Source organism: Heterodontus francisci, chromosome 22 (genome assembly GCF_036365525.1).
Source record: "Heterodontus francisci isolate sHetFra1 chromosome 22, sHetFra1.hap1, whole genome shotgun sequence".
Classification (NCBI taxonomy): Eukaryota; Metazoa; Chordata; class Chondrichthyes; order Heterodontiformes; family Heterodontidae; genus Heterodontus; species Heterodontus francisci.
The window spans coordinates 43,563,073-43,574,359 of NC_090392.1; the positions used below are offsets into that span (position 1 = coordinate 43,563,073).

At 45.3% G+C, this 11,287-nt stretch overlaps 1 protein-coding gene across 1 annotated transcript; it reads right to left on the reverse strand.

Moving 5' to 3' along the window:
• Positions 1–7,923: 7,923 nt before the first annotated feature.
• LOC137381556 (mucin-22-like) lies at positions 7,924–10,560 on the reverse strand. The gene has a single exon (XM_068054250.1). It carries the CDS (start codon positions 10,558–10,560, stop codon positions 7,924–7,926), a length of 2,637 nt encoding a protein of 878 aa, XP_067910351.1.
• Positions 10,561–11,287: the final 727 nt, after the last annotated feature.

The following is an 11,287-nucleotide window of genomic DNA, read 5'->3' on the forward strand; positions in this document are numbered from 1 at the left end:
ACCAGATCCAGCCTTACAACCCTCTGAGAACTCTGCATTCCTCTAACTCTGGCTTCTTGAACAGCCCCCACTTCCTTCAACCCTCTATTGATGGCCATGCCTTCAACCCTCTAGACCCTAAGGTCTGAAATTCCCTTCCGAAGCCTTTCCAGTTATCTCGCTTCCTTTAAGACTATCTTCGACCAAGCTTTTGGTCAAAGCCCTAATTTTTGACTACAGCAATAATCTGACTACGCTCCTGTGAAGCACAAGAACAAAGAACAGTACAGCACAGGAACAGGCCATTGGGCCCTCCAAGCCTGCGCCGATCTTGATGCCTGCCTAAACTAAAACCTTCTGCACTTCCGGGTCCGTATCCCTCTATTCCCATCCTATTCTTGTATTTGTCAAGATGCCTCTTAAAAGTCTCTATGGTACCTGCTTCCACTACCTCCCCCGGCAACAAGTTCCAGGCACTCACCACCCTCTGTGTAAAGAACGTGCCTCGCACATCCCCTCTAAACTTTGCCCCTCTCGCCTTAAACCTATGTCCTCTAGTAACTGACTCTTCCACCCTAGGAAAAAGCTTCTGACTATCCACTCTGTCCATGCCCCTTATAACTTTGTAAACCTCTATCATGTCGCCCCTCCACCTCCATCGTTCCAGTGAAAACAATCCGAGTTTATCCAACCTCTCCTCATAGCTAATGCCCTCCAGACCAGGCAACATCCTGGCAAACCTCTTCTGTACCCTCTCCAAAGCCTCCACGTCCTTCTGGTAGTGTGGCGACCAGAATTGCACACAATATTCTAAGTGTGGCCTAACTGAAGTTCAGTACAGCTGCAGCATGACTTGCCAATTTTTATACTCTATGTCCTGACCGATGAAGGCAAGCATGCCGTATGCCTTCTTGACTACCTTATCCACCTGTGTTGCCACTTTCAGTGACCTGTGGACCTGTATGCCCAGATCTCTCTGCCTGTCAATACTCCTAAGGGTTCTGCCATTTACTGTATACCTCCCACCTGCATTAGACCTTCCAAAATGCATTACCTCACATTTGTCCGGATTAAACTCCATCTGCCATTTCTCCGCCCAAGTCTCCAACCGATCTATATCCTGCTGTATCCTCTGACAATCCTCATCACTATCCGCAACTCCACCAACCTTTGTGTCGTCTGCAAACTTACTAATCAAACCAGCTACATTTTCCTCCAAATCATTTATATATACTACAAACAGCAAAGGTCCCAGCACTGATCCCTGCGGAACATCACTCGTCACATCCCTCCATTCAGAAAAGCACCCTTCCATTGCTACCCTCTGTCTTCTATGACCGAGCCAGTTCTGTATCCATCTTGCCAGCTCCCCTCTGATCCCGTGTGACTTCACCTTTTGTACCAGTCTGCCATGAGGGACCTTGTCAAAGGCTTTACTGAAGTCCATATAGATAACATCCAGTGATCTTCATCATGTCCTCAAAAAACTCAATCAAATTAGTGAGACACGACCTCCCCTTCACAAAACCATGCTGCCTCTTGCTAATAAGTCCATTTGTTTCCAAATGGGAGTAAATCCTGTCCCGAAGAATCCTCTCTAATAATTTCCCTACCACTGACGTAAGGCTCACCGGCCTATAATTTCCTGGATTATCCTTGCTACCCTTCTTAAACAAAGGAACAACATTGGCTATTCTCCAGTCCTCTGGGACCTCACCTGTAGCCAATGAGGATGCAAAGATTTCTGTCAAGACCCCAGCAACTTCTTCCCTTGCCTCCCTCAGTATTCTGGGGTAGACCCCATAAGGCCCTGGGGACTTATCTACCTTAATGCTTTGCAAGACACCCAACACCACCTCCTTTTTGATAATGAGATGACTGAGACTATCTACACTCCCTTCCCTCGGCTCATCATCCACCAAGTCCTTCTCCTTGGTGAATACTGATGCAAAGTACTCATTTAGTACCTCGTCCATTTCCTCTGGCTCCACACATAGATTCCCTTCTCTGTCCTTGAGTGGGCCAACCCTTTCCCTGGTTACCCTCTTGCTCTTTATATACGTATAAAAAGCCTTGGGATTTTCCTTAATCCTGTTTGCCAATGACTTCTCAGAACCCCTTTTAGCCCTCCTGACTCCATGCTTAAGTTCCTTCCTACTGTCTTTATATTCCTCAAGGGATTCGTCTCTTCCTAGCCTTCCAGCCCTTACGAATGCTTCCTTTTTCTTTTTGACGAGGCTCACAATGTCCCGCGTTATCCAAGGTTCCCGAAACTTGCCAAACTTATCCTTCTTCCTCACAGGAACATGCTGGTCCTGGATTCTAATCAACTGACGTTTGAAGGACTCCCACATGTCAGATGTTGATTTACCCTCAAATAGCCGCCCCCAGTCTAAATTCTTCAGTTCCTGCCTAATATTGTTATAATTAGCCTTCCCCCAATTTAGCACCTTCACCCGAGGACTACTCTTATCCTTATCAACAAGTACCTTAAAACTTATGGAATTATGGTCACTGTTCCCGAAATGCTCCTGAAACTTCGACCACCTGGCCGGGCTCATTCCCCAATACCAGGTCCAGTACGGCCCCATCTCTAGTTGGACTATCTACGTATTGTTTCAAGAAGCCCTCCTGGATGCTCCTTACAAATTCTGCCCCATCGAAGCCCCTAGCACTAAGTGAGTCCCAGTCAATAGAGGGGAAGTTAAAATCACCCACCACTACAACCCTATTACCTTTACATCTTTCCAAAATCTGTCAACATATCTGCACCTCTACCTCCCGCTGGCTGTTGGGAGGCCTGTAGTAAACCCCCAACATCGTGACTGCACCTTTCCTATTCCTGAGCTCCACCCATATTGCCTCGCTGTATGATCCCTCCGAGGTGTCCTCCCGCAGTACAGCTGTGATATTCTCCTTAACCAGTAATGCAACTCCCCCACCACTTTTACATCCCCCTCTATCCCGCCTGAAGCTTCTAAATTTGGAACATTTAGCTGCCAATCCTGTCCTTCCCTCAACCAAGTCTCTGTAATAGCAACAACATCATAGTTCCAAGTACTAATCCAAGCTCCAAGTTCATCTGCCTTACCTGTTATACTTCTCGCATTGAAACAAATGCACTTCAGACCACAAGTCCTGCTGTACTCTCAACATCTCCCTGCCTGCTCTTCCTCTTAGTCTTACTAGCCTTATTTACTAGTTCCCCCTCATTTATTTCACTTGCTGTCCTACTGCTTTGGTTCCCACCCCCCTGCCACACTAGTTTAAACCCTCCCAAGTGACGCTAGCAAACCTCACAGCCAGGATATTTGTGCCCCTCCAGGTTAGATGCAACCCATCCTTCTTGTACAGGTCCCACCTGTCCCTGAAGAGATCCCAATGATCCAGATATCTGAAACCCTCCCTTCTACACCAGCTGTTCAGCCACGTGTTTAGCTGCACTATCTTCCTATTTCTAACCTCACTGGCACGTGGCACAGGGAGTAATCCTGAGATTACAATCCTTGAGGTCCTGTCTTTTAACTTTCTACCTAACTCCTTAAACTCCCTGTGCAGGACCTCGTCACTCTTGTTGCCTATGTCGTTGGCACCGATGTGTACCACAACCTCTCGCTGTTCACCCTCCCCCTTCAGAATGTCCCCTGTCCGTTGAGAGACATCCTTGACCCTGGCACCAGGGAGACAACATACCATCCTGGAGTCTCTTTCACGTCCACAGAAGTGCCTATCTGTGCCCCTGACTATCGAGTCCCCTATAACTATTGCTCTTCTGAGCTTTGTCGCTCCCTGCTGAACAACAGTGCCAGCCGTGGTGCCACTGCTCTGGCTGCTGCTGTTTTCCCCTGATAGGCCATCCCCCGCAACAGTATCCAAAACGGTATACTTGTTAGAGAGGGGGGTAGCCACAGTGGATTCCTGCACTGACTGCCTGCCCCTTCTAGCGGTTACCCATCTATCTGCCTGCACCTTGGGTGTAACCACTTCTCGAAAACTCCTGTCTATGACACTTTCTGCCACCTGCATGCTCCTAAGTGCATCCAGTTGCTGCTCCAACCGATCCAACGCTGGAAGCTTCACGGACCTCCCACATCTCACAGGTGAAGCACTTCACCCCTTTAATTGACATTTCTAGCACTATTTAATAAATAAAAATAAATACTTATTAAATCCTTACTAAATTGTTATAATTGACGATATGGTCCCTAGTGCTAGATTTCTACTATAAATATTAAATGCTAACTAAATACAGTAATCTCCTCCCTCTGGTTTAGTTACTCTACTTATGAATTAGTTAATTAGGGTTTTAATCAATTTTTATCAATGTTTTATTTTCAAATTCAGTACAAATTCCCTATCAGCCAATCAGGTCACAGCTTTCCTGTGACGTCACTTTTCAGTTTTTTTTTACCAGAGGTAGGTTTTTTATACTTACCGGTCCGGAACTCTGCCCTCCAAGTCTTCTCCCTGGATGTAGGCCGCGAATCCCCGAGGTAAGTTTTTTATACTTACCTTGGGATGTTTTACTGCATTACTACATTGAAGGTGCTACATAAATGTACCTACACTGCATCGACTGCAGTGGTTCAAGAAGGTGTCTCACTGCCACCTTCTCAAGGGCAAATAAGGATGGGCAATAAATGCTGGCTTTGCCAGCGATGCTCACATCCCATGAACGAATGAAAAAGAAATCTACTTAAGTGCTGTCCTGGTCATCTATCACCTGAAGGCTGCTGACTTTCACTGGCTACTGAACTCAAAATGCTTTATATTCAAAATCCCTATCCTTGTCTATGAGTCTCATCCCATCCTATCTCTGCACATCCTTCAGCCCCATAACCCCTCCTGAATTTGTTGTTCCTCTGACTCCAGGCTTCCATTCATCTACCCCTCCCCAGCATAAGTAGCCAATTCTTTAGTTGTCTTGGGTCAAATCCCTGGTACTATCTAGGCAGCTCCATCTTTGAAAACTGCACCAAACCCTTCTCTTGAACCAAGCTTCCCTCCTAACTTCTGTCTTCCAGCTGAGTCCCACTTCCTTACATCAATCTGCAAAGTATTGTTCTGTTAAAGGTATGGTACAGATCCAAACCCAAGCTGCTGTTAACTAGATCAAAACAAGAAATGCTGAAAATACTCAGCAGGTTTTGCAGCATCTGTGGAGAGAGAAGCAGAGTTAACGTTTCAGGTCAGTGACCCTTCTTTAGAACTGACAAATATTTGAAATGTAAAAGATTTTAAACAAGTAAAGCGGGGGGTAAGGCAAGAGATAACAAAGAAGAAGGTATTAATAGGACAAGGTCAGAGAGAATAACTGACCAGAAGATCATGGAACAAAGGCAAACGGTATGTTAATGGTGTGCTGAAAGACAAAGCATTAGTACAGAGAGAGTGTGAATAAACTGTAAAGTGGAGTGCTTTGTGCTTTATTCGGGTTTGGGAGTTATTGTCAGGGCTTTAACATTACTTATTTCCTCTTTACTGATGCTGGTGCAGGAGCCAGAGCCTGCAGCATCACCACTCACACCATGTGCCAGCACATACCCTATTATATCAGGATATATCAATGTAAATGCAAAGGGGGAAATACAGGATATTGCATAAAACAGTGCTGGGAAAGGAGGTGAGCAATGGGCAGATGCAGAATACAGAGCCTCCATAGTTTCGGTCCCTGCTCTTTGGGCTGAGTGCTTTATTAAAATTAATTCCCAGGCACCAACATAAACATTTACAAATTCGTTTGTGCTCTACCCATTCAGCATTTCCATTGACAGTAATGATGTGGAAAACATCTCTGCAAGAATTGAGCATCTGTGTTGATCACAAGCAGGTCATGGGATTTTGCAACGTACCAGCTGGTGCATGTCTCTAACCTCAACAGCAGTCTTAAAGAGCAAAAATAAGTAACAACGTCTGAACAAAAGTAAAGGGATACCTTCCCAACTAAATCAAGATATTATCAATGTCTATAAGATACGATAGCTTGGAATACATTTTCACCAAGCCAACATTTTGAAGACATTGTAAGCATTCATTCAGCCTCAGCAGAGGAGCAGTGGAAATTCCATAACACAACCTAAATGGCTTTGTTGGGGTTTCCATAGCTTTATAGTGGATAAATGGCAGAATCCCTTTGGAAATTCACCCCTATTTCCTTCACTGATAATCATAGGATATCCCAGATAAAGTGGTGCGTGATCTATCCTTTTCAGAAGACCTGTTTCAGATCAGGCAGACTGCATTTTCACTGCCACCAGAGACGTATTCAGAGAGAATGTGCATTGAAGTGGAGCAATCAAAAAACGAAAGGAACTATATTTGTCACTCATGCAGAAGGCTCTTCGCAAAATCTTTGCAATTCAAACTTTCAACCACTGCTCACACCTGCATTCATCATTAATTCACTACTCAAATCTGTACATTTTATTCTCCCACTATTCACACCTTTACTCTATCGTCCCACTATTCATTCCTGTACTCTTCATTGTCTCACTGTTCACACCTGTACTCTTCATCGTCACACTGCACACACCTGTACTCTTCATCGTCACACTGCACACACCTGTACTCTTCATTGTCACACTGCACACACCTATGCTTCTCATTGTCACACTGCACACACCTATGCTTCTCATTGTCACACTGCACACACCTATGCTTTTCATTGTCACACTGCACACACCTGTACTCTTCATTGTCTCGCTGTTCACATCTGTACACTTCATCGTCTCACACCTGTACTCTTCATTGTCTCACTGTTCACACCTGTACTCTTCATTGTCACACTGCACACACCTGTACTCTTCATTGTCTCACTGTTCACATCTGTACTCTTCATTGTCTCACTGCTCACACCTGTACTCTTCATTGTCTCACTGTTCACACCTGTACTCTTGATGGTCACACTGCACACACCTGTACTCTTCATTGTCACACTGCACACACCTATGCTTTTCATTGTCTCACTGCTCACACCTGTACTCTTCATTGTCTCACTGTTCACATCTGTACTCTTCATTGTCTCACTGCTCACACCTGTGCTCTTCATTGTCTCACTGTTCACATCTGTACTCTTCATTGTCTCACTGCTCACACCTCTGCTCTTCATTGTCTCACTGTTCACATCTGTACTCTTCATTGTCTCACTGCTCACACCTGTACTCTTCATTGTCTCACTGTTCACACCTGTACTCTTGATGGTCACACTGCACACACCTGTACTCTTCATTGTCACACTGCACACACCTGTACTCTTCATTGTCACACTGCTCACACCTGTACTCTTCATTGTCTCACTGTTCACATCTGTACTCTTCATTGTCGCACAGCTCACACCTGTACTCTTCATTGTCACACTGCTCACACCTGTACTCTTCATTGTCTCACTGTTCACATCTGTACTCTTCATTGTCTCACTGTTCACACTTGTACTCTTGATGGTCACACTGCACACACCTGTACTCTTCATTGTCACACTGCACACACCTATGCTTTTCATTGTCACACTGCACACACCTGTACTCTTCATTGTCTCGCTGTTCACATCTGTACACTTCATCATCTCACAGCTGTACTCTTCATTGTCACACTGCACACACCTGTACTCTTCATTGTCGCACTGCTCACATCTGTACTCTTCATTGTCACACTGCTCACACCTGTACTCTTCATTGTCTCACTGTTCACACCTGTACTCTTCATCATCCAATAGCTCACATCTGTACTCTTCATTATCGCACTGCTTGCACCTCTGCTCTTCATTGTCTCACTATTCGCATCTGTACTCTTCGTCGTCCCACAGCTCACACCTGTACTCTTCATTGTCTCACTGTTCACATCTGTACTCTTCATCGTCTCACAGCTCACACCTGAGCTTTTCATTGTCGCATTGTTCACACCTGTGCTCTTCATTGTCTCACTGTTCACATATGTACTCTTCATCGTCTAACAGCTCACATCTGTACTCTTCATTGTTGCACTGTTCACACTTGTACTCTTCATTGTCACACTGCTCACATCGGTACTCCTCATTGTCTCACTGTTCACATCTGTACTTTTCATTGTCGCACTGCTCGCACCTCTGCTCTTCATTGTCTCACTGTTCACATCTGTACTGTTCTTCGTCCCACAGCTCACACCTGAACTTTTCATTGTCGCTTTGTTCACACCTGTACTCTTCATCATCTCACAGCTCACACTTGTACTGTTCATTGTCACACTGCTCACACCTGTACTCTTCATTGTCACACTGCTCACACCTGTACTCTTCATTGTCTCACTGTTCACATCTGTACTCTTCATTGTCTCACAGCTCACACCTGTACTCTTCATTGTCACACTGCGCACACCTGTACTCTTCATTGTCTCACTGCTCGCACCTCTGCTCTTCATTGTCTCACTGTTCACATCTGTACTCTTCATCGTCCCACAGCTCACACCTGAACTTTTCATTGTCGCATTGTTCACACCTGTGCTCTTTATTGTCTCACAGCTCGCATCTGTACTCTTCATCGTCCCACTGCTCCCATCTGTACTCTTCATTGTCACACTGCTCACACCTATGCTTTTCATTGTCTCACTGTTCACACCTGTACTCTTCTTTATCACACTGCTCACACGTGGAATCTTCATTGTCGCACAGCTCACACCTGTACTCTTCATTGTCTCACAGCACGCACCTGTACTCTTCATTGCCTCACAGCTCACACCTGTACTCTTCATTGTCGCACTGCTCACACCTGTACTCTTCATTGTCTCACAGCTCACATCTGTACTCTTCATTGTCGCACTGCTCACACCTGTACTCTTCATTGTCTCACTGTTCACATCTGTACTCTTCATTGCCTCACAGCTCACACCTGTACTCTTCATTGTCACACTGCTCACACCTGTACGCTTCATTGTCTCACTGTTCACATCTGTACTCTTCATTATCTCACTGTTCACATCTGTACTTTTCATTGTCGCACTGCTCGCACCTGTACTCTTCATTGTCTCACTGTTCACATCTGTACTCTTCATTGTCTCACAGCTCACACCTGTACTCTTCATTGTCACACTGCTCACACCTGTACTCTTCATTGTCTCACTGTTCACATCTGTACTCTTCATTGTCTCACCGTTCACATCTGTATTCTTCATCGTCCCACAGCTCGCATCTGTACTCTTCATCGTCCCACAGCTCACACCTGTACTTTTCATTGTCGCATTGTTCACACCTGTGCTCTTTATTGTCTCACTATTCACATCTGTACTCTTCATCGTCCCACAGCTCCCATCTGTACTCTTCATTGTCACACTGCTCACACCTATGCTTTCCATTGTCTCACTGTTCACATCTGTACTCTTCATCGTCCCACAGCTCGCATCTGTACTCTTCATCGTCCCACAGCTCCCATCTGTACTCTTCATTGTCACACTGCTCACACCTATGCTTTCCATTGTCTCACTGTTCACATCTGTACTCTTCATCGTCCCACAGCTCGCATCTGTACTCTTCATCGTCCCACAGCTCCCATCTGTACTCTTCATTGTCACACTGCTCACACCTATGCTTTTCATTGTCACACTGCTGACACCTATGCTTTTCATTGTCTCACTGTTCACACCTATGCTCTTCTTTATCACACTGCTCACACCTGGAATCTTCATTGTCACACTGCTCACACCTGGAATCTTCATTGTTTCACTGTTCACACCTGTACTCTTTATTGTCTCACTGTTCGCATCTGTACTCTTCATTGTCTCACTGTTCGCATCTGTACTCTTCATTGTCTCACTGTTCACATCTGTACTTTTCATTGTCTCACAGCTCACATCTGTACTCTTCATTGTCTCACTGTTCACATCTGTACTTTTCATTGTCGCACTGCTCGCACCTCTGCTCTTCATTGTCTCACTGTTCACATCTGTACTCTTCATCGTCCCACAGCTCCCATCTGTACTCTTCATCGTCCCACAGCTCACACCTGAACTTTTTATTGTCGCATTGTTCACACCTGTGCTCTTTATTGTCTCACTGTTCGCATCTGTACTCTTCATTGTCTCACAGCTCACATCTGTACTCTTCATTGTCTCACTGTTCACATCTGTACTTTTCATTGTCGCACTGCTCGCACCTCTGCTCTTCATTGTCTCACTATTCACATCTGTACTCTTCATCGTCCCACAGCTCCCATCTGTACTCTTCATTGTCACACTGCTCACACCTATGCTTTCCATTGTCTCACTGTTCACATCTGTACTCTTCATCGTCCGACAGCTCGCATCTGTACTCTTCATCGTCCCACAGCTCCCATCTGTACTCTTCATTGTCACACTGCTCACACCTATGCTTTCCATTGTCTCACTGTTCACATCTGTACTCTTCATCGTCCCACAGCTCGCATCTGTACTCTTCATCGTCCCACAGCTCCCATCTGTACTCTTCATTGTCACACTGCTCACACCTATGCTTTTCATTGTCACACTGCTGACACCTATGCTTTTCATTGTCTCACTGTTCACACCTATGCTCTTCTTTATCACACTGCTCACACCTGGAATCTTCATTGTCACACTGCTCACATCTGGAATCTTCATTGTTTCACTGTTCACACCTGTACTCTTCGTCCACAGCTCACACCTGGAATCTTCATTGTCGCACTGCTCACACCTGAAATCTTCATTGTGTCAGTGCTCAAACCTGTACTCTTCATCATCCCACAGCTCACCCCTGTACTCTTCATTGTTACACAGCTCACACCTGAACTCTTCATTGTCGCACTGCTCACACCTGGAATCTTCATTGTGTCAGTGCTCAAACCTGTACTCTTCATCATCCCACAGCTCACCCCTGTACTCTTCATTGTTACACAGCTCACACCTGAACTCTTCATTGTCGCACTGCTCACACCTGGAATCTTCAATGTGTCACTGCTCAAACCTGTACTCTTCATCATCCCACAGCTCACCCCTGTACTCTTCATTGTTACACAGCTCACACCTGAACTCTTCATTGTCGCACTGCTCACACCTGGAATCTTCAATGTGTCACTGCTCACACCTGTACTCCATCATTGCACTGTTCACACCTGTACTCTTCATTGTCCCACTGCTCACACCTGTAATTTTCATTGTTTCACTGCTTACACCTGTACTCTTCACTGTCCCACTGAACACAACTTTATGCAGCGTCATGCTGTTCACACCTGTGCTCTTTATTCAACCACTGTTCACACCGGTACTCTTTATTTTCCCACTGTTCACACCTGTAGTTTTCACTTTCCCACTGTTCAGACCTGAATTCTTCATTGTCCTACTGTTCATA

What these genes read in the sequence shown, in the direction of transcription:
- LOC137381556 (XM_068054250.1), bottom strand. Translation starts at nt 10,560, where the DNA reads ATGAAGATTCCAGATGTGAGCAGTGTGACAATGAAGATTCCAGGTGTG.